The following is a 25,385-nucleotide window of genomic DNA, read 5'->3' on the forward strand; positions in this document are numbered from 1 at the left end:
ACACGTCCCGAGGATTCTTCCAGTGGATCTCAGTCTGGCGTCTGCCTTACCTCTCATTAGTTTTGTTTAGTCGCTCTACTCCCAGGTATTTTATGGGTCTGACTGCTTCCAGTGAGTGTTGTGCAGTTGCGTAGTCATACACTAATGGGTCTCTCCACCAGTTTATGCGCAGCACGTTACATATATTTATGCTGATGATCAGGTGCAAATCCATGCATTAAGCGTCGGTCCTATGCAGGTGTTCCTGCATTTCGTTCCAGATTTCAAGCGTTCCGACTTCTGTGTATACAACAGTATCGTTCGGGAAAATCCTCATGGAACTTTCGACATTATCCACTGGGTCATTTATATACGTTGTGAAAATGAATGGTTCCAAAACACTCTCTTGGGTACGCCGAAGTTACTTTTGCGTCTGAAGATTTCTTTCTGTTGCGAATGAAATGCTGTGTTCTGTTTGTCTGAAATTCTTAAAGCTAGTTACACAGCTGGTCTTGTATTCCGTATGTTGTCTTCTCCTTTAGCACTCGCAGTTGGACACAGAGAACAGTGGATTGATAAATACACACACAGTCACTAAACACAACTCTTTGCTTCGCAATGATGGAACACTAATCTTCTATAGCTTTCCCATGTGCTATGATATTCACAAAAGCGCTCTGTCTGCAGGCCGTAAGTGGCCCATCGGGACCATACGACCGCCGTGTCATCCTAATTGAGGATGCGGATAGGAGGGGCGTGCGGTCAGCACACCACTCTCCCGGTCGTTATGATGGTTTTCTTTGGCCGGAGCCGCTACTATTCGGTCGAGTAGGTCCTCAATTGGCATCACGAGGCTGAGTGCACCCCGAAAAATGGCAACAGCGCATGGCGGCTGGATGGTCACCCATTCAAGTGCCGGCCACGCCCAACAGTGCGTAACTTCGGTGATCTCACGGGAATCGGTGTATCCACTGCGGCAAGGCCGTTGCCGTGACATTAACAAGCGTGACAGTGCATATACACTGAGGTGATAAGTCATGAGACACCCCCTACTATCGTGTCGGACCTCCATTTCCTCGCGTAGCGCAGCAACTCGACGTACCGTGGACTCAACAAGTAGTTGGAAGTACTTTGCAGAAATATTGAGCCATACTGCTTTCACAGCCGTCCATAATTACGAAAGTGTTCTGGTGCAGGGTTTTGTGCGCGAACTGACCTCTCTATTATTTACCGTAAATGTTCGATGGAATTTATGTCGGATGATCTATTTGGCCAAATCATTCGCTCGATCTGTCCAGAACGTTGTTCGAACCAGTAGCGAACAATTGTCGCCCAGTGAAATGGCATTCGCTGTTTGGGAAAATCAAGTTTATGAATGGCTGCAAATGGTCTCCAAGTAGACGAACATAATCATTTCCTGTCAGTGATCGGTTCAGTCGACCCATTGTATGTAATTACAGCCCAAACTATTATGAAGCCACCACCAGCTTGCCCAGTGCGTTGTCGACAACTTGGATCCATGGCTTCGTGGGGTCTGCGCCACTCACCTGACCAGGATGAGGCTTCCAGTCGTCTAGGGCCCAACCAATACGATCACGAATTTAGGAGAGACGCTGCAGGCGATGTTGTGCTGTTAGAGAAGGCATTAGTTTCGGTCGTCTCCTGCAGTAGCCAAAAAAATGTTCAAATGTGTGTGAAATCTTATGGGACTTAACTGCTAAGGTCATAAGTCCCTACTTAACCTAAATTATCCTAAGGACAAACACACACACACCCATGCCCGAGGGAGGACTCCTCCGCCGGGACCGGCCGCACAGTCCGTGACTGCAGCGCCTGCGGTAGCCCATTAACGCGAAATTTCGCCGCACTCTTCTAACGGATACGTTCGTTGTACGCGCCACATTGATTTCTATGGTTATTTCACGTTGTGTTGCTTGTATGTTAGCACTGACAACTGTACGCAAAGGCCTCTGCTCTTGGTCGTTCAGTGACGGCCGTCGGCCACAGTAATGTCCATCGTGAGAGGTGATGTCTCAATACACTCTTGACACTGTGTATCTCGGAATATTGAATTCTCCAACGATTTCCGAAACGGAATGTCCCATGTACCATTTCTGTTAATTTTCCTTGTGCGGCCATAATCACGCCGGGAACTTTTCCACATGAATCACCTCAGTACAAATGACAGCTCCGCCGTTGCACTGCCCTCTTATACCTTGTGTACGTGATACTACCTCCATCTCTCTATTTCTTATGTCACCTCAGTGTATAACTCTTGATTGTCACCAGAACACAAAGAAGCAGCCGGCAGCACTCAACACTCAGTATTTTATAGTCTGAGATAAGTTTGGTAGAGCGAGGACCCGGACGACTCCATCCACTAGAAGCAAAAGTAGAACTGTCCTGAGCTCGCAACTCCGGCGTGGGGGGGGGGGGGGGGGAGGCGGGGGGGGGGGGGGGCGTGGCTCAAGCCTCATCCCGAAGGGTGCCGCCGATGATGCAGCGTTGACATGCAACATCTTTGCATCTTTGCGGTGGTGGACTACTGGCGTGAAGTTATCAATGAGCGACGATACTGCACCGAACACTATATAGAAGTCAAAAATGTCTCAAAGAAGAGGGAAGGAAAGCTGCGACACCAGAATCATCCCACAGCCTCGAACGGCATTCATGCTTGAAGAGCACGTTCCTCCCCTAAAGAGGAAGGAAGGAAGATTGGGGTTTGACGTCCCGTCAACGACGAGGTGATTAGATGCGTAGCACTAGCTGTATTGGACAAGGACAGCCTAGGAAATCCATCATGATCGCTCCAGAAGAACCTTGACGGCATTGACCTAAACGATTCAGGAAAAGTGTATGAAATGGGGATTTCAACCCCGCTGCTGAATGAGAATGCGATCATCCAAGAGAAGCACGCACTCGCTTAGCCATCAGACAGAAGCGTAGTTTGCCTAACTAGTCTGGAAGACTATCTTAAAGAAACTTTTAAACATACCTTTCGTTTCGTTCTGAGAGAGGTCGCAGGCACAGCACGAGGCCCCACTCGCAACTGCGGCCAGAACTCACGCGCTGTTCTTAGCGACGTACGACGCGCGAAAAAAAAAAAAAAAATGATAATAATTACGCGACGCATTGGTGCGAATTTTAATTGGGAAGCTTCAGTGGCCGACCCGCGTTAATTCTGTGCCCTGTTTAAAAGCAGTGTAAATATGGGTCGGCAGCCCATCCATGACCCGCGGGATAGTGCTGACAGGTTATCAGTCCAAACCAGAAATTATTACCCTTTATCTACAAGGTGTTCCGAAAGTATTCGTTAATATTAATATAGGAGGTATAGAATATAAAAAAATGTACTTAGTTAAGACACGTATGGCATGCTAATTGCAACAGTGGCATTCACAGGAAGTGCCCGAATGCGCGCTCGACGATTGGGCTGTATGCATCCAGTACATTGTCGGCCCATTTCTTGTGTTCGTTCGAAGATTCCTGGCATGTCCGTGATGGTACAAGCAGCGGCGGCAATTCTGGCAGTGAGATCTTCTACTGTTGCCACAATGGCTTCGGGCACCACCAGCTGCTTCATATGCCCCCAGAGGAAGAGATTCAGACACGTGATCTGGGTGCCCTGGTCACATGATCATCTCGGCCGATTCATCGGTTCCCGACGGTGGATCTCAGAGATTCCTCACATCAGTGCTGAAATGGGCTGGCACCCCATTATGCTGGAAGTATATCCTTTGTCTAAAAATCAGAGGTATATCCAACCACTACAGGCAACTATCCGTACAAAGAGCAGTTTTGAAAGTCAGAACACATCCCCAGTCAGCGAAACCGACGCAACGGCTTGCGCCGGCACCACTAACAAAATGTTCGCTAACATTACAAGTTGAGTACAGAGATCATATGTTCACTGTCGAAATATATTTATTTTGATATTCTTTAGATCCTGTATTCATTTGAACGAATAGTTTCGGAACACCCTGTATAATACTACACTCCTGGAAATGGAAAAAAGAACACATTGACACCGGTGTGTCAGACCCACCATACTTGCTCCGGACACTGCGAGAGGGCTGTACAAGCAATGATCACACGCACGGCACAGCGGACACACCAGGAACCGCGGTGTTGGCCGTCGAATGGCGCTATCTGCGCAGCATTTGTGCACCGCCGCCGTCAGTGTCAGCCAGTTTGCCGTGGCATACGGAGCTCCATCGCAGTCTTTAACACTGGTAGCATGCCGCGACAGCGTGGACGTGAACCGTATGTGCAGTTGACGGACTTTGAGCGAGGGCGTATAGTGGGCATGCGGGAGGCCGGGTGGACGTACCGCCGAATTGCTCAACACGTGGGGCGTGAGGTCTCCACAGTACATCGATGTTGTCGCCAGTGGTCGGCGGAAGGTGCACGTGCCCGTCGACCTGGGACCGGACCGCAGCGACGCACGGATGCACGCCAAGACCGTAGGATCCTACGCAGTGCCGTAGGGGACCGCACCGCCACTTCCCAGCAAATTAGGGACACTGTTGCTCCTGGGGTATCGGCGAGGACCATTCGCAACCGTCTCCATGAAGCTGGGCTACGGTCCCGCACACCGTTAGGCCGTCTTCCGCTCACGCCCCAACATCGTGCAGCCCGCCTCCAGTGGTGTCGCGACAGGCGTGAATGGAGGGACGAATGGAGACGTGTCGTCTTCAGCGATGAGAGTCGCTTCTGCCTTGGTGCCAATGATGGTCGTATGCGTGTTTGGCGCCGTGCAGGTGAGCGCCACAATCAGGACTGCATACGACCGAGGCACACAGGGCCAACACCCGGCATCATGGTGTGGGGAGCGATCTCCTACACTGGCCGTACACCACTGGTGATAGTCGAGGGGACACTGAATAGTGCACGGTACATCCAAACCGTCATCGAACCCATCGTTCTACCATTCCTAGACCGGCAAGGGAACTTGCTGTTCCAACAGGACAATGCACGTCCGCATGTATCCCGTGCCACCCAACGTGCTCTAGAAGGTTTAAGTCAACTACCCTGGCCAGCAAGATCTCCGGATCTGTCCCCCATTGAGCATGTTTGGGACTGGATGAAGCGTCGTCTCACGCGGTCTGCACGTCCAGCACGAACGCTGGTCCAACTGAGGCGCCAGGTGGAAATGGCATGGCAAGCCGTTCCACAGGACTACATCCAGCATCTCTACGATCGTCTCCATGGGAGAATAGCAGCCTGCATTGCTGCGAAAGGTGGATATACACTGTACTAGTGCCGACATTGTGCATGCTCTGTTGCCTGTGTCTATGTGCCTGTGGTTCTGTCAGTGTGATCATGTGATGTATCTGACCCCAGGAATGTGTCAATAAAGTTTCCCCTTCCTGGGACAATGAATTCACGGTGACCTTATTTCAATTTCCAGGAGTGTATTTTAGACGGTTAATCCGGTGTAGGTGCATGGATCTAATTGCAGGTCGGCTATCTAACGACTTCGAACGCCAACAAAAATTATTGCTCGAATTTAAAAATGTAAAATGCTGTCATAACCTACTCATTCATAGTCGTACATTTATGTGAAAGATTTAACACAGTAAGACAAGTATTACAGTTAGAAACTGTGTGTATATCTTAAGGCAGACTTACTCACGGCGCGCAAATTACCTAGATTATATTCATCCAGCAGTTGAGATCGAGGGCGCTTAGCGACTTGTAACAAACCTCACACATGATTCCAAACTTTCAGAAACTTTTTCTTGGTAACACTCTTTGCAAAATGATGAAAAAAAAGAAGTTCATCGCTTACTACATTTTCGCAGTTCGTGCAGTAAAACATCAGGATCAGACATGACGTTTTAATATATCGCTTCTTTACTACTTACTCTATTCTGAACAAATTTTCCAGACAGTATCCATATATACCACTGAATGTATCTGCAAAATTATATCACTGTATGACACATATTTCAGGAGATGACGTCATAAATATCGAGTTGCATGAAAAACGAGCTTTTACTTGAAACGGAGCGCAAATTGCCCTGACAATACACATCCAACTTTCAACAAAACTTCAAACGTTGTTTAAACTTTTTCTCACTTACGTGCTTAACGTCAAACATTTGACACATTAACTCGTTTGCAAAGTAATCAGATGTCTGAAGCTTTTTCATTCATGGGGTTTCGATTCTTTAAATAATCGATGGTGGGACGTCTATTTGTAAGTATATGACTACACTGAGCATCATTGGACTGCAAAACACAGATGCTAACTGTGAATATACGACGGCTAGATAGTACCTAACAACATCCAACAGTAATCTCCACAAAGACAAATCTGGATAACGGTTCAAACTTAATTGCCCACTAGTCACACGAAACAGGAGCCTTCAAGCTCCCACGGAAGCAACCGTAATTTATTGGCTTCAGTATCCTTCTCTTTGCGTCTCATCCATTAGACGATATGAGCCTCTGCCAACCGAGCAAGCACACACACAAAATTGCAACTCTCGCCTAGAGCGTTAGAGAATGACTAACAACAATTCTGCAGCGCGGCGTGGGAATGCACCTCAGAACTATCATAGGCTTTCAGTATCAGAAAAATAACTTTAATGATCGTTAACAATCACTAACTACCAAGCAACATCCCGGATCCAGATTGGAGTATCAAGAATGGAAACAGGCATAAGGCAGAATAAGAAGCTGATACTCGCGCTGCGTTTTGCGACTCCGCAGCCGTGGGGCTGGGTAGAGCCGGGGCACGCAGTGGCGCTCGTGGAGAAGGGAAGTGAATACGTAGGCTCTAAATCGTTGGGGCGATGCTATAGCGTTCTATTAGGGCGTGAAAGTGACTAGCCCGGCCGTTCGCAACAAATTGACAATCTCAAATATAAGCTGAGAAAGTATACTATGAAATGATATAAATGACGCCGAAGGCGCTTGGAATTTAAAAATTTGGATAACCGATGAGACAGACATCAAACTGACCATTTAAAAAATGAGGGGTTGAAATAGTATACTATAATGTAATGTGAATGACGAAAAATGCGCATAAAATGTAGAATGCTTAAAAATATGGGCTAATGGATTAGATAAAACACATTACAATAAGGAAACAACTTTTTTCACGTCCATAAATACAATCACAGTAAACAACTCTAAAAATTTTTCTAAGTACTGAGAAAGTGTTATTTAGTGAACGTTAATTCTCTCTGTTCAGTACTTTGTGAAGTACACTGAAGAGCCAAAGAAACTGGTACGCCTGACTAATATCGTGTAGGGCCCCTGCGACCAGGCAGAAGCGCCGCAACACGACGTGACATGGACTCGACTAATTGGAGGGAATTCACACGATGAATCCTGTAGGGCTGTCCATAAATACGTATGAGTACGAGAGGGTGGAGATCTGAACAGGACGTTGCAAGGCGTTCCAGGTATGCTCAATAATGTTCATGTCTGGGGAGTTTAGTGGCCAGCGGAAGTGTTTAAACTCAGAAGAGAGTTTCTGGAGCCACTCTGTAGCAATTCTGGATGCGTGGGGTGTCGCATTGTCCTGCTAGAATTGCCCAAGTCCGTCGGAATGGACAATGGACATGAATGGATGCAGGTGATCACACAGGGTGCTTCCTTACGTGTCACCTGTCAGAGTCTTCTCTAGACGTATCACGGGTCCCATATCACTCCAACTGCACACGCTTCACACCATTACAGAGCCTCCATCAGCTTGAGCAGTTCCTTGCTGACACGCAAGGTCCATGGATTTATGAGGTTGTCTCCATACCCGTACACGTCCATCCGCTCGATACAATTTGAAACTAGACTCGTCAGATCAGGCAACATGTTTCCAGTCATTAATAGGCCAGTGTCCGTGTTGACGGGCCCAGGCGAGGCGTAAAGCTTTGTGTCGTGCAGTCATCAAGGGTACACGAGTGGGCCTTCGGCTCCGAAAGCCCATATCGATGATGTTTCATTGAATGATTCGCAAGCTGACACTTGTTAATGGCCCAGTAATGAGTTATGAGGATTTTTTCCGGATTCCTGATATTCACGGCACACTTGTGAAACGGTTCTACGGGAAAATCTGCGCTTCGTCGCTACCTCGGAGAGGCTGTGTCCCATCGCTCGTGCGCCGATTATAACACCACTTTCAAACTCATTTAAATCTTGATAACGTACCATTGTAGCAGCAGTCACAAATCTAACAACCGCACCAAATACTTTTTGTCTTGTATAGATGTTGCCGACCGCAGCGCCGTATTCTGCCTGTTTACATATTTCTGTATTTGAATACGCATGCGTTACTAGTTCCTTTGACGCCTCAGTGTAAAACTTGATCAATAACTTTCTTATTCAACAGTCACTTCCATCTCACGTCCTCACTATTCCGTCAAAACTGTTAATTATTTCTATATTTCTAATGCAGTCTCAAGTAAATTGTCACCTTCTCCCCCATGTACAAGCATTCCCAAGTCAGTGGTCACTCTCTTGTTTCTGTTTTGATACTACCGACGCTGCTGTGGCGTCCCTCCCCAGTAATTTAGTTTATTTACGTCGCACCTTCTGCTTTCCGCCAACTGACCCACATGACTTCATTCGATGTGCCATTGAATACAATATTCTTTTAAATCTTATCTTTTCATATAGTTGCTTTTGCTTAACAAAGTTCTACATAAAATTGGGTTTCTACATCTACGTGATTATTCTGCTAAAAATGGTTCAAATGGCTCTGAGCACTATGGGACTTAACTTCTGAGGTCATCAGTCCCCTAGAACTTAGAACTACTTAAACCTAACTAACCTAAGGACATCACACACATCCATGCCAGAGGCAGGATTCGAACCTGCGACCGTAGCGGTCGCGCGGCTCCAGACTGGAGCGCCTAGAACCGCTCGGCCACTCACAATGAAATGCCTGGCAGAGGGTTCAATGAACCACCTTCGAGCTGTCTCTCTACCGTTCTATTCTCGAACAGCGCGCGGGAAAAACGAGCACTTAAATTTTTCTATGCGTGCCATGATTTCTCTTATTTTATCGCGAAGACAATTTCTCCCTATGTAGGTGGGTGCCAACAGAATGTTTCCGCAATCGGAGGGGAAAACTGGTGATTGAAATGTCATGAGAAGATTCCGTCGCATCGAAAATGATTGGCACTCCAGTTCACGTGTCATGTCTGTTGCACTATCTCCCCTATTTCGCGATAATACAAAACGAGCCGCCCTTCTTTGTATTTTTTCGATGTCATCCGTCAGTCCTACCTGATGCGTATCCCACACCGCACACCAATACTCCAGAATAGGGCGGACAAGCGTGGTGTAAGCACTGTCTTTAGTAGACGTGTTGCACCTACTAAGTGTTTGCCAGTGGATCGCTGTCTTCGGTTTGCTCTACCCACAACATTATCTATGTGATTGTTCCAATTTAGGTTATTTGTTATTGTATTCCCTAAGTATTTAGTTGAATTTACAGCCTTCAGATTTGTGTGACTTATCGCGAAATCGAAATTTAGTGGATTTCTTTTCGTACTCATGTGGAATAACTTCACACTTTTCTTTATTCAGAATCAAATGCCACTTTTCGCACCACACAGATATCTTATTTAAATCATTTTGCAATTCGTTTTGGTCATCTGATGACTTAACAAGACGGTAAATGACAGCAACATCTGCAAACAATGTAAGACAGCTACTAAGATTGTCTTCTACGTCGTTGTTATAGATCAGGAACAATAGAAGGCCTATAACACTTCCTTGGGGAACGCCGGATATTAATTCTGTTTTACTCGATGTCTTTCCATCTATTACTACGAACTGTGACGTTTCTGACAGGAAATCACGAATCCAGTCGCACAACTGAGGCGATATTCCATAGGCACGCAGTTTGGTTGGAAGACGCTTGTGAGGAGCGGTATCGAAAGCCTTCTGGAAATCTAGAAGTATGGAATCAGTTTGACATCCCCTGTCGATAGCACTCATTTCTTCGTGAGTATAATGGGCTAGTTGTGTTTCGAAAGAACGATATTTTCTGAATCCGTGCTGACTAAGTGCCAATAAATCGTTTTCTTCGAGGTACTTCATAATTTTCGAATACAGTATATGTTCCAAAACCCTACTGCAAATCGACGTTAGTGATATGGGCCTGTAATTCAACGGATCACTCCTACTTCCCTTTTTGGGTATTGGTATAACTTGGGCAATTTTCCCGTCTTTAGGTACGGATCTCTCTGTGAGCGAGCGTGCGTATATAATTGCTAAATATGGAGCTATTGTATCAGCATACTCTGAGAGGAACTTGACTGGTATACAATCTGGACCAGAAGCCTTGCCTTTAGTAAGTGATTTAAGCTGCTTTGCGACACCGAGGAATCTACTTCTATGTTTCTCATCTAGGCAGTTGTTCTTGACTGGAATTCAGGAATATTTACTTCGTCTTCTTTGTTTCGGAAACCGTGTTTAATAAGTCTGCTTTAGTGTCACTGTCATCAGTGACTTCACCGTTGTTATCGCGCAGTGAAGGTATTGATTCCGTCTTGCCACTGGTGTGCTTGCTTTATGCATGCCCAGAATCTATTTGGGTTTTCTGCCAGATTTCGGTACAAAGTTTCCTTATTGAATTTATTAAAAGCATCTCGCATTGAAGTACTCGCTGTATTTCGAACTTCTGTAAAACTTTGCCAGCCGTGGGGATTTTGCGTTCTTTTAAATTTGGCAAGCTTTTTTTCACTCCTCCTGCAACATCGGTCTGACCCGTTTTGTGCACCATGAGGGATCAGTATCATCACTTATTAATTTATGTGGTATATATCTCTCAATTGCTGTCGATACTATCTCTTTGAAATAATTCAAGTTTCCTTCCCTTACATGATCAGATCGGAAGGAGTGAAGACTGTCTATTAAAACGGCGTTAAGAGAATTTTTATTAGCTTTTTTATATAGATGTACTTTGCGTTTCGTTTTGATGGTTGTAGGTGTTACGGCATTCAGCGTAGCAGCAACTGCCCTGCATTCGTCACGATTGAGTTCGGGGTGCGTTTCCTTACCTACATAATAGTTTTAGTTATTCAATAGTTAACAGAATGTGAGAAGGCTTCGAGGTTACCAAAGGTACCGCCATCTTACGCCTGTTTGGCATCCCTGACTGCCAAGAAGAATACGTTACGGGGTGGCAAGGAGTGGTGTGTTACAACTTTCAAAATAATTTTAACTGGTCAAGGAAAAGGCTAGCACTATCCATTTACGCCGGTTGCACTGACTTTGTAAGGTAGATCTAGTGAATGTAACTGCATTGAACGAGTAGCACATGTGGTGCAGAAATCTGCTTATACATAGATTAAAGGAGGATTTGGGAGTAACAGCTGAGAAAAGATAGGCAAAATTCTAGCTCAGCGACTCGCACAGGTTTGAGCTTTGTAACATTCAGGATGGACCCCATACTTTGCATAATGCAAACCGTGTCGCACTCATGTACTGGCAGTTGGAACGTCGGTGTACGACATCTGCAACCTTAAATCGATATTCATGTCCTTCAGTCTTCTCATGGGCGGTCGAGCAATTCTTCATACAAGCAACGTTGATATGGGTGTATGGAAGCAGAATGCGGACTGCGGCTGTTTCTGTTGCAGATGTTGGCACCACTGTCGCCGGCAGAGCGAGAGAGGCTGCTGCTGGACTCGCTGCGAGGCTCCGGTAAGTTCCGCTGGGGCCGGCGCCAGCAGGAGCAGGTGTCTCCGCCGCCGCACTGGGGCTACGATGCCAGGGTCGCCAACCGCGCGCACAGGGACCGCGAATCCCCCAGCTCTCCGCTCGATCCAGGTAATGTGTCGTTACGTATTTAGTCTTCTGAGTTACCAAGGACACGGAGAGGACACAAATACTGCAAAACCTTAGGCAACTCGTAGGTAGTGACAGAAACTTTATTGGAAAGTAAAATCGAATAGAGTTTAATGAACGCGGTATAGGTATATATTCACAGTGGGGTAAAAAACAACAGGAATACTGGAGGCTCATCGGACACGGCGTTCAAATAATCCAGAGGGAGAAAAGAGGCATATAACGATTTAACAGTAGCCTGGAAATAGTCAATGGGCATGAGACCAAAGTTTTCGTCATAATATCTATGGAACTACATTGATTGCTATACGACAATTGTAAAACAAACAGCATCAATCGCTTTTATTTAATGTTGTTAGCACTTTCTGTCAGTATACCATCATCGGAGAAATATGAGGCAGCAGTGGCGTGGGCAAAGGAAGTAATACCAAATGATATCAGTCATATGATGCACAGTAATGATCTCCGCACTTCACTGATATCATTTGGTATTACTTCGATGTGCACATGGCTGATGTCTTAAAGTTGTGTGATGATGGTCTGCTGACCGAAACTGCTAATTACATAAAACAAACGCGGTTGATGATTTTTTTTTTCATTCAGGGTATGCGATCACCTTGTACACACACACACACACACACACACACACACACACACACACACACACACAAACACACACAATACAGGCACAAAATTTTGTCTTCTTTGTTTTTTGGGCTCTTTTTACACAGTTGCATGTATACAAGTTGTACAGTATATGTTAACTACCGTCTGCCGCAACTCTAATAAAAGTCTTACTAAGACCAGACGCGTGTCACTTTATTTTCAGTGGTGACTGTAACAATATGGTTTTTTGTCTTACAGTTTTGTTTGCGTTGAGTTCTTTGGGGAAGGAGACCAGACAGAGAGGTCATCGGTGTCATCGGATTAGGGAAGGACGTCGGTCGGGCCCTTTCAAAGGAACCATCCCGGCATTTGCCTGGAGCAGTTTTGTTTGTTTTGATCATTAACAGTTCCCATACGTTACTTATTACTAGAAAAAGTTTTTATTCTTTTCGTTATTCATGTTTGTTTTGTTGTCTATTCCATTCTTCTTCGCCTCCACGTGTATGTGTTGAGTATTTGCATTTGCACACAGGACCTTACTGCGCTTAACACATTTACACTTCTGTGTTGGGAAGTACACTACTGGCCATTAAAATTGCTACACCTAGAAGAAATGCACATGATAAACGGGGATTCATTGGACAAATATATTGTACTAGAACTGACATGTGATTACATTTTCACGCAATTTGGTGCACAGACCCTGAGAAATCAGTACCCAGAACAACCACCTCAGGCCGTAATAACGGCCTTGATACGCCTGGGCATTGAGTCAAACAAAGCTTGGATGGCGTGTACAGGTACAGCTGCCCATGCATCTTCAATACCATACCACAGTTCATCAAGAGTAGTGACTGGCGTATTGTGACGAGCCAGTTGCTCGGCCACCATTGACCAGACGTTTTCAATTGCTGAGAGATCTGGAGAATGTGCTGGCCAGGGCAGCAGTCGAAAATTTTCTGTATCCAGAAAGGCCCGTACAGGACCTGCAACATACGGTCGTGCATTATCCCGCTGAAATGTAGGGTTTCGCAGGGATCGAATGAAGGGTAGAGCCACGGGTCATAACACATCTGAAATGTAACGTCCGCTGTTCAAAGTGCCGTCAATGCGAACAAGAAGTGACCGAGACGTGTAACCAATGGCACCCCATACCATCATGCCGGGTGATACGCCGGTATAGCGATGACGAATGCAGGGTTCCAATGTGCGTTCACCGCGATGTCGCCAAACACGGATGCGACCATCATGATGCTGTAAACAGAACCTGGATTCATCCGAAAAAATGACGTTTTGCCATTCGTGCACCCAGGTTCGTCGTTGAGTACACCATCGCAGGCGCTCCTGTCTGTGATGCAGCGTCAAGGGTAACCGCAGCCATGGTCTCCGAGGTGATAGTCCATGCTGCTGCAAACGTCGTCGAATTGTTCGTGCAGATGGTTGTTGTCTTGCAAACGTCCCCATCTGTTGACTCAGGGATCGAGACGTGGCTGTACGATCCGTTACAGCCATGCGGATAAGACGCCTGTCATTTCGACTGCTAGTGATATGAGGCCGTTGGGATCCAGCATGGCGTTCCGTATTACCCTCCTGAACCCACCGATTCTATATTCTGCTAACAGTCATTGGATCTCGACCAACGCGAGCAGCAATGTCGCGATACGATAAACTGCAATCGCGATAGGCCACAATCCGACCTTTATCAAAGTCGGAAACGTGATGATACGCATTTCTCCTCCTTACATGAGGCATCACAACAACGGTTCGTCAGGCAACGCCGGTCAACTGCTGTTTGTGTATGAGAAATCGGTTGGAAACTTTCTCATGTCAGCACGTTGTAGGTGTCGCCACCGGCGCCAACCTTGTGTGAACGCTCTGAAAAGCTAATCATTTTCATATCACAGCATCTTCTTCCTGTCGGTTAAATTTCTCGTCTGTAGCACGTCATCTTCGTGGTGTAGCAATTTTAATGGCCAGTAGTGTATCACTGTCCCCTTGTCATTTTGCATGTTTTGTTTTGTTATTGTGGGATGCGTTCGTGTTTTGTTTGTTTTGATAGTGGTGAAGGCATCTGCTGTCACTCTGTGAGTGTTTTTGTATATTTTCTGGCTAGAGAGAGAGAGAGAGAGAGAGAGAGAGAGAGAGAGAGAGAGAGAGAGAGTTTGTGTGTGGGGGGGGGGATGGGGGATGGGGGGGGGGGGGAGCTAATATGTCCCGGCTACAGTGTGTGTAAGTTATTGCTTTATTATAGTACAGTGGTGGATGGTCTAGGGTGGGGATATTGTCTAGTTTGTGATATTTTGTGTTTTCTATGGGGATTGTTCTTTCTCAACAATATGTTTCAACGTGATTTCTTCTGCTCTTTGGAGACGGTGACAGTGGGGGCTCCTGGTAGATGTAGGTGCCAGATGAAAAAGGATGTAGAGTTTATATGGGGAAGGAATTAGTGATTGAGAGACTGGTAGAATTTTAATGAAGCAAGAAGAGAGTGGGTTGGATTCTTAATTTGTGATGGGACGGAATAAGTTATTGTTCACAGAAGGCACAGATCCCAATAAAAATGATTAAAATTGCTCTGGGAATGGATATGGACTGTTTAGCGCGAAAGAAAGGAAAGATGTGCTGATATACACACCATATAAGCGCCACATCTGGCCAGGCTTCTCGTAGATTGGAGACCTCAGAGGGGTGTTGAGACTCAAGTTAACGGGAGATGTAAGATAAGGAAAGCCGTTCTTGAATCTGGATACTGTATCTGAGAGGTTATAGGTCTGTAGGAGCAGGTAGTGATGTGGATGTGAGAAGGAAAGTAAGGCAAAATGCATGTTATGCGAGGATTTGTTGGGAGTAGAACAATTTGGGGAAATCAGGGATGCATGTTGCACAGCATATGTGTGATTGAGGCAGATGTGGGACTTGCATGTGTGAATGCGTCATTGGATGTAGAATGGATGGGCATGTTGTCACCACACCGCTCTCTCGGTCGTTCTCGGGTTTCTTAACCTCGAAATCGCTACTAATCTTTTGACTAGCTCATCTGTTGGCCTCACGAGGCTGAATGCCGATCAAGGAAAAATCCCTGACAGCGATGGAGGCGGAATATTAGTGCTAGGTATATTTATGTTTTGGTTGGTTGGATTCGACGACTGTAGGTTGTTGGTTAAAACTCTTAGCGATAGATTGCAAAGGTGTTTTTCACCGTAATTATTGTTGCGTTTTCTGCAGGTTTTTATGGAAGGGTGCCACTGTTACCCCGGAAGAGTAGATTGTTTAGTTAGTGTTCAAGGGATCGTTGGAATGAGTGAAAGCTGGGATGGATGGAAGGTGATCTGTGGTGGAGACAAACCATCGGATGAGACAGTGATCTTTGCGGTACCCTGCAGTGGGGCGGAAAATGTCGTAGAGGATTGCGTAGGACTGACAGTTCGTCAGATATGATGAAAAATGCTGCTGTAATTGACTGCAAGCGCTTATCAGTGATGTCTGAACTGGAGGCTACGATTCAGTACACGACCGTAGGCTTTTTCGGTGTCTAGTAATAGGAGGAGCGAGTGTTGATGCCTGTTGTGTCCTTGATATTCAGAGTGGAATAAGTGCAGGACTTGAATGTATGTGGAAAAGTGGGGTCAGAACTCACACTCGCTCGTTGTAAAATGAAGAAAGAAAGAGTAGCGCTTAATGACTCATCGACAATGAGGTCATTAGAGAAGGAAGAAATGAAGATTAGGGTTTACGGTCCCTTCGATGACGAAGTCGTTGCAGGCGGAGCGCAAGCTCAAATTGGGGAAGGACAGGAAAGGTAATGGGCTGTAGGCTTGCAAAGGAATCATCACAGCATTTGTTCAAAGCGATTTAAGGATATCGCAGAAGACCTAAACATGGATTGGAAGATTTTGGCATACTGGCACCTCGTGTGGTATTACTGACAGAACACGAGCTCGGATGGGACAAGGATGGGGAAGGAATTTACATGTATCCTTTTCAAAGGTACTAACTGGCATTCCCTTTAATCAGTTTAAGGATATTAAATACTGGATGACTGGAAGGACTTCGAACTTCGTTTCCTGGATGGTAGTCCTGTGTGCTAACCACGTCACCACCTTGTTCAGTAAGAAACACTTTTTGGTGGTGTTTTTGGATGCGTTTGGAGAGACTGAATTCAAGGACCATGCTGAAAAATGAGGCAAGGCTAATGCTTAGGAAGGAAAAGCTATTGTAGGAGGTCTTTTGGGTTTTGGGAAGATGAGAATTTTTGAAGTAGTCAACCACCTGAGGTTAAAACTGGTGCAAAGAATGGTGTTACATAGGGCTGTTACCATTAATCGGAAGGGATCGGTGGCTTTAAATTTGCTTGTGGAGTGCAATGTAAATACTGGAAGTGGAAGCGAGGGACCAGTTGATGCGCCACTGAACTCGTGATGGTAAGGGTCATGGTGTGGCCATAGTTGGGATTATCAGAGAAGGTGAATGTGTCTTAGAGGTAGAGGGCGTAAAGTTTGGCTTTACTTAGGCTGCCAGGAAGGAGTTAATTGTTTCTGAAGAACTGGTAGCGTGCACAAAATTCATGGCTTGTGAGTAATGATGATTACTTGAGTTTATTGGTATAGTTGTACTGAGTATGATACATGTCAATCGCCAGTTATACTAAGTTACGAAAGTATCTGTAATGGACGGTGGCCTCTTGGTGTGTTCACGTTGTGGATGCTGAGACAGCGCCATTCATTTCGCAACGTTGACATTCGACATTTATTTAAAATTAGCTCACACGACAGACATTGTCCTGTCCAAATTTCAATAAATCTCCTTGTGATCGTTTTGTGAATCTGTGAAAAGGTATGGGAAATGTGTAAAAAAGTAAAAACGAGGAGAAAGGGTATTTAAGTGTGATCATTGACGCATGGTGCAGGGAATGACAATTGAGTTTCAATTTAGACAAGTGTACTGTGCTGCGAATACATAAAAAGAAACATCCTTTATCATTTAGCTACAATATAGCAGGTCAGCAACAGGAAGCAGTTAATTCCATAAATTATCTGGGAGTATGCATTAGGAGCGATTTAAAATGGAATGACCATATAAAATTAATCGTCGGTAAAGCAGATGCCAGACTGAGATTCATTGGGAGAATCCTAAGGAAATGCAGTCCGAAAACAAAGGAAGTAGGTTACAGTACACTTGTTCGCCCACTGCTTGAATACTGCTCATTGGTGTGGGAGCCGTACCAGATAGTGTTGATAGAAGAGATAGAGAAGATCCAACGGAGAGCAGCGCCCTTCGTTACAGGATCATTTAGTAATCGCGAAAGCGTTACGGAGATGATAAACTCCAGTGGAATATTCTGCAAGAGAGGCGCTGAGTAGCTCGGTACGGGCTTTTGTTGAAGTTTCGAGAACATACCTTCATCGAGGAGTCAAGCAGTATATTGCTCCCTCCTACGTATATCTCGCGAAGAGACCATGAGGATAAAACCAGAAAGATTAGAGCCCACACAGAGGCATACCGACAATCTTTCTTTCCATGAACAATACGAGACTGGATTAGAAGGGAGAACCGATAGAGGTACTCAAGGTACCCTCGGCCACACACCGTCAGGTGGCTTACGGAGTATGGATGTAGATGTAGATGTGGATATTAACGATTGTAGCCTTGGATGTTCAATATGAGGACGAGTACATTCATAAGCCCACCAAAGGGAAATTGTAAATGCGAGCTGACTTCTATCTTCATTACAACGCTGAAATGTGTGATGTGCCTGGAATGAGATCGACTTGGAACCATGTACCATTTAAGTCTCAATTTTAAGTCAGAATTTCCTATCAACCAAATGATTTATTTCCTTCCATTAAATTTGGAATAACAATAAATTTTAAACTGTTTTATTTACATTTTGAATCAGATTGCAAGATCCATGTTCAAGTAATTAATCAAAACAAAGAAATGCTTTATTTCGATTGGTTTGCTGTGACAGTATCATTTCGTTCATTGCTCAGCAGTTTGATTAGATCGAAAAATCGTTTGGTTTGCAGCGTTGCTGCGACCTAAATTACTTCGTTTTATTGGCGGCATTGCAGTGCTATTTAATCCTTTCAATTCAATTCAACTGTGTCGATCGCGACATAAAATGCGATGCAAATAATCACATTTCAGCTGAAAAAGGACAAATGATTCTCTTTGTTGTTACTGTATAACTGTTTGTCACTTCAAAATTCACAGTATTTCATATGTAAACCTGCAAATTTGAGATAAAACGACGAAACCTAATTCATTTCGTGGAACTATTGCGATGAGTTTACTACACCATCAGAGTTCAACTGAAAATAAACGGTGGATCAGTTGTTTTCACTATGTAAGCGACTGGCTATATGATAAGTCTGCTGTCAAACGACATTTGCACACAAAGTAGCAAAAGAAAGTACAATTTGAATAAAAATAAAATAACTACATTTGTTGGACAGAGTGCGAAACAACACAACAGTAAAAAAAAAAAAAACTGAAATTTTTTTTAATCTAGGCTTGAACACAACGAACAAAACAAACAACGAATTCACAAAATATGTGATTCCTATCGGAAATTATGATAGAGAGTGCATACAAAAACTACGGTTTTTACAGTTTGCCCGAATTTTCCGACTTTCCTCTGTAATTGTCCCGATATTTGTTCTGAAAATTTCTCCAGTACCATAACGAACAAAACATAAAAAGAATTAAGCTTAGCCATCTTTCGAATCGTGAGTTATGGTTTTCCCGAATGATCCGGCCAACTTTTCGAATTTTTCCATCCCCCACAACCTTATTCAGACTACGAAGAAAATTTTAAGAAATTAGCCACATCTATCTAGCTGTTCTCAACTGATGCACTTACCAACAAACAGCACTCAATTTTTATTTATGAAGGTGAATTCACTGCCTACTTCGACTTGATACCTAGTCGTTCGTATTCTACCGTCCTCAATGTCAATGAAACGCTGTTCTAGTTCGTTTCCATGGATTACACGAACAATACTATGCCGTTTCCCGGTGTCACAACCTCACATGTTCTAAATGATTGGTACAGGAAGACAGTGCGTGTGTTCATATTTCTGATGCAAATGTACACAGGATTCGTACCTCATAGAGCAATCTAGCACAGCTTATACACGAAGGTCAGTCAAAAGATTTCTGAGCAGAAGCCTTTTACTTATTTATTTATTTTTAATAATCAATGCAAGAGTTTAATCACGTATTCCCCAGACTCACAACTATTTTAAATGTCTTTTGGCTATTTTACTGCTTCTATCATCGCAAAACAGTGTCTTTCCAGGACACTTTTCAACTTCCAAAAATCGGGGAAACGCAAAGTGGAAATTTTGAGCTCTGATTGTCGAAATGCGATCAGTGCACGTCGTGAGCGGCTTTTGTGCTACGTATATGGACGAACATTTCACTAAAACTTCAACTTCATTCACCTGGGAATGCTATTCGATTAATCTTAAATTACTTTCGGATTGTACAAAGTACTTTGACAATGCGTATTGAATAGCATTGGGCAAAATTATTAATTACGAGTAACAACCAAATAACAGGTCCCAGAAATCGATTGATTATATAATAGGATCCGAGAAGGCCGTGACGTACACTGAAACCAGTGGGACAGTTTCCACTACAGCAGGAATGTTTTCTAAGTACAGGACTATTACAAATGATTGAAGCGATTTCATAAATTCACTGTAGCTCCATTCATTGACATATGGTCACAACACACTACAGATACGTAGAAAAACTCATGAAGTTTTGTTCGGCTGAAGCCGCACTTCAGGTTTCTGCCGCCAGAGCGCTCGAGAGCGCAGTGAGACAAAATGGCGACAGGAGCCGAGAAAGCGTATGTCGTGCTTGTCAGTCATAACACTTCAGGACGAAGTTCAAAAAAGATCCACCAACTGCTAACTCCATTCGGCAATGGCATGCGCAGTTTAAAGCTTCTGGATGCCTCTGTAAGGGGAAATCAACGGGTCGACCTGCAGTGAGCGAAGAAACGGTTGAGCGCGTGCGGGCAAGTATCACGCGTAGCCCGCGGAAGTCCATGAATAAAGCAAGCAGGGAGCTAAATGTACCACAGCCGACGGTTTGGAAAATCTTACGGAAAAGGCTAAAGCAGAAGCCTTACCGTTTACAATTGCTACAAGCCCTGACACCCGATGACAAAGTCAAACGCTTTGAATTTTCGGCGCGGTTGCAACAGCTCATGGAAGAGGATGCGTTCAGTGCGAAACTTGTTTTCAGTGATGCAGCAACATTTTTTCTTAATGGTGAAGTGAACAGACACAATGTGCGAATCTGGGCGGTAGAGAATCCTCATGCATTTGTGCAGCAAATTCGCAATTCACCAAAAGTTAACGTGTTTTGTGCAATCTCACGGTTTAAAGTTTACGGCCCCTTTTTCTTCTGCGAAAAAAACGTTGTAGGACACGTGTATCTGGACATGCTGGAAAATTGGCTCATGCCACAGCTGGAGACCGACAGCACCGACTTCATCTTTCAACAGGATGGTGCTCCACCGCACTTCCATCATGATGTTCGGCATTTCTTAAACAGGAGATTGGAAAACCGATGGATTGGTCATGGTGGAGATCATGATCAGCAATTCATGTCATGGCCTCCACGCTCTCCCGACTTAACCCCATGCGATTTCTTTCTGTGGGGATATGTGAAAGATTCAGTGTTTAAACCTCCTCTACCAAGAAACGTGCCAGAACTGCGAGCTCGCATCAACGATGCTTTCGAACTCATTGATGGAGACATGCTGCGCCGAATGTGGGAGGAACTTGATTACCAGCTTGATGTCTACCGAATCACTAAAGAGGCACATATCGAACATTTGTGAATGCCTAAAAAAACTTTTTGAGTTTTTGTATGTGTGTGCAAAGCATTGTGAAAATATCTCAAATAATAAAGTTATTGTAGAGCTATGAAATCGCTTCAATCATTTGTAATAACCCTGTACTGATGTAAAATTTCTGTATTTGAATTTCCTGTAGTACTGTATAACCCATTTGCATGATACACGAGTACATTGGAGTGCCTGAGTAACACCTTGCCCGGCCAGAGCTACTAATTGATGACTCAAGTCTACAGCGTGGAACGGCCGTGATGGAACTTTCCCGTGGTAGGAATGCGTTGTAGGCGCACCCTGACTGCACAGAGCTGTCTGTGCTTAGTGGATTGCGAGACGGAAGTACTGAGGCTGCCTATTACATTGGCAAGATAGGAATAGTAGTGATTTGTTTAAAATTACTGAAATTTTAACAGCATTGCAATAAAATAATGGTTTCCTCATTTCTGTCTAAAAAATGAAGATAATGATGAAAACTCGTTTTTTGTTGGTGAAGCTTACCCCACTTAAAAATTTAATTTATTTATTTATTTATTTATTCTTTGCCCATGGAATGGTTCAAATGGCTCTGAGCACCATGGGACTCAACTGCTGAGGTCATTAGTCCCCTAGAACTTAGAACTAGTTAAACCTAACTAACCTAAGGACATCACACACATCCATGCCCGAGGCAGGATTCGAACCTGCGACCGTAGCGGTCTCGCGGTTCCAGACTGCAGCGCCAGAACCGCGCGGCCACTTCGGCCGGCTTTTGCCCATGGACTCCAGCTGAAAATCCAGCTGAGAGTATTGGGTGTGTCATACAATAGGCTATTAACATCAAACTTGATTTCATTACATATAAATGAAACAAATAATTAAACAGAAATAGTCTATAAGCATACAAAGATATTAATGTTTCACATTATATATACACACAATCCAAACAACATACAGAAATGATGGTTTTTAAAGGTACATTTCAGTAATGATACAACATATTTAAACACCATCTTAGTATTCACTCAAACTGTATATACATTTCTCTGTGAGATAAAGTTTCAAATGATTTTTAATAGCGTCCTATTGTTTGATTAAGAGGTACTACTCATTAATACTGTTAGTTTAATAGTTGCATAAAATATTGCATGTTCCTGTCACTGTAGGATCTGCACAGGGGTTCTATTATCCTCTGGTTGGATGGCGCATTAGCTCATAGATTACTGACAGTTGCAGCGAGATTAGGAATGCTGATTCGCGCGTTTACCTTAACTATTCAAGTCACACGGTTTTGTGTACGTTCCTATGGCAACACCATAGGGTTTTCACAGCTCAGTAGGCGTCTAGTTTTCGCCGTCAGCAGTTTGCGATTGAAATCTGGCAACAATGCTGCCACCTCTCAGGCATCTTCTCTGACTAACTGTGTTACAGGCCCCTGTAAACGAGCAAACTTGTTTGTCAAACGCACCTTTGTCTAACAGCATATTTGTCAAAAGAAGCCCGCAGACTAACAAAGTTTGCCACTTTGAAGCAGACTGTGTTCGTGAGTATTTTGACACTAGTTAGTATGCGAAAATTTATCCTCTTCTACGTGCTCCTTTAACGGCAGTTCGTTAAAATACGGATACCACAATATATATAGCCCACATCGTCCGTGGAAGAATCAGAAAACTTCGTCTTCTTTTATTTCGTTGCACTCCAGCTTGTATGTTATGCGTAAAATATTGATTTTGTTCGTAACCTCTTCCTGCGTAACATATGTCTGGGAAAGATATGATGTCTCGACCGTTTTGGTAATTGTATATGCTGTTTTGTTTTTATCCTTGATCTTAGGTTCCATAGTGGTGGAAACTCTCGATACAGTGAGATGCATTGTTATAAAACAATTTTGTTATAAAACAATTTTTCACTAAACTTCCGTGGCGAACCATCGACGAAAACAAATCCGCCATCTTGTCAAATTCTCCGCCAGTCAAAATTTCTCACAACTATGTCAAACACGATCTGTGCTTGACAAACGCGTCAAATAGCACCGTACACGGTCAAATGTTTAGCAGACGTAGCCAGTTTGACAAATTATAACATACATGTGTGGGGGAGGTGGGCTTAGACAATAATGTGTTACTATGAATGGTACTGCGCATGCGCAGGCTACGTGCGGCACGCGGCGTCAAACTGGCCGGTGACGCCGCCATCTGGGTCCCGTACGCCGCGCACGCCGTCTCAGTCGCCCTCTGGCTCCGAGTCGTCCGGATCTCCGCCCCCGGCAGGCCAGGCTCCGGGGGCAGCAGCGGGGGCGACGCAGCGAGGGGGTGGCGTGGGCGGCCGGGCCCCGCGGCGCCGCGACAGCGACGACGATGACGACGACGACGTGCCAGCGGGCGGCTCGCTGACGACGCAGCTGCTGCAGCGCTGGCTGCGCTCCAGGCACGCGCGTGTGGGAAAGACCACCTCACAGCCCTGAGCCACGGCCGCTTCACATGTCTTCATAGTGCATGTTGTGGTGCGACTCCAGGAATCTCGATTTGCAGATACGTCACGTGCAGTAATACTGACACTTGCGAGCAGCTACTCCAAAATGCCATAAGTTCGTGCAATCGATAATTAGTACATGGTTATTGGTTTAATATGTATTTGACAAAATGTTTAATAAGATCGTGCTATTGTTATACTACAGTAATTTTAGCAGTCCACCATCGGTTGTAAATAAACTCACAGTCTCCAGCAACGAGATTCAAAACTGTAAATAAAATTGCACATATTGAAAGGGGCCATGTAAATACTGACGAATGAGGCCAATGCGGTATTGCCTTTTAAAAGACACTCCTCAGAGCGGAAACTTATTTCACACCGTGCACGTCGCTTTCTGTAAAAACGTCTATTCACGTGTTCTTTGTCATACATAATGATTTAATTTTTCTGAAAAACTAACTTATTGAAAAAATACTAGCAGTTACTGTCTGAGCACAGGAAACATAAATTTTACCTATATTAGGCAAATAAAAACGATAATTTTCCAGGAGAGAACCTCACTCATCGTACCACTCTCTCAAACTGAGGTACTGTAGTATGTTCATTAGACACTGGACCCGTCTTTGGGAGGACAGTCCTCTGAATCCTTGCCCAGTCTTCCATATGTAGGTTTCTCTAAACCATTTTCGAAAGGGCATGGTTAATTATCTTCCCCACTCTTCCCCAATCTGAGCTTGTGCTCTGCCTCTAATGATCTCATTGTTAACAGAAAATTAAACCCGTACCTTGATTCTTTTCAGACAATATTTTTGCCATCTTACTAAATGAAATATAAAAAAAAGTTTTGATCAGAAGCGCCAATCTTCAGAGTTTTAATTGTTAATTGCTAAATAAAATATTCCAAAAATTTAAAGACTAATCCATCCTCCGATAAAAATGTAAGACTGAAATTACATTGTTCATATGCAGTTTCATTTTAATTCCTGATAGAGAGAAGCTCTTTTGTAAAAATATCAACAAATTTCTGATTGTTAACCTTTCTGTTGTTAATGTACCCTACACTTATTGATATTGTTCAGAATGCATTTTTAGGCACAATTTTTCACCCTAGATTCATAGGTAATTTTGTGCTTCCCACATCTCCTTAGTGGGGAAAATACATCTTCTTACAATAATAGCAAAATTTACTCACCAGTAAAGGTGGAAATATTACTAGGTATCTACATTTACACATGTTCTCTGCATGTCACCATAACACATGTTGAGAATACATCACATATAAATATCATTCTCCCACTTCCATACACTGTTCTCTAATGATGAATTGCAAGAGCAATAATTGGAATGTAATTTGTGAAATTTTCTCATACAGACTAAACAAATGGTGACTAATTATTTAGCTCTTATCTGAATGTTCTCAGTCACATTCACCATCAAACATGACAGGTGTCATCCAGTGTTAAATATATTTAGGATTCCAATCTTGCTTCTATTCAACCACAGTTCCTTCTTCAGTGGATTCTGTGTAACCAAAACATTTTCAATTGTTACTATATCAAGAGCATTATTTGAAAATTAACATTGAAGAATGACAAACAAATACACAGTTATGCAGCTTGTTGAGAAAAACTATACAGTTCATACAATATGTGTTCATTTATTTATCGTGCAT

General features: G+C 44.0%; 1 protein-coding gene across 1 annotated transcript in view; it reads left to right on the forward strand.

Annotated features, from left to right (window-relative positions):
- Positions 1-23,705, forward strand: part of LOC124775706 — a 34,880-nt gene extending 11,175 nt beyond the window's left edge. Inside the window, exons 3-4 of the mRNA XM_047250533.1 lie at positions 11,580-11,769; positions 23,392-23,705. Coding sequence (XP_047106489.1) covers positions 11,580-11,769; positions 23,392-23,705 — 504 coding nt within the window. The remainder of the gene's footprint in view (positions 1-11,579; positions 11,770-23,391) is intronic.
- Positions 23,706-25,385: the final 1,680 nt, after the last annotated feature.

This window comes from Schistocerca piceifrons, chromosome 2 (assembly GCF_021461385.2).
Source record: "Schistocerca piceifrons isolate TAMUIC-IGC-003096 chromosome 2, iqSchPice1.1, whole genome shotgun sequence".
NCBI classification, from domain to species: domain Eukaryota; kingdom Metazoa; phylum Arthropoda; class Insecta; order Orthoptera; family Acrididae; genus Schistocerca; species Schistocerca piceifrons.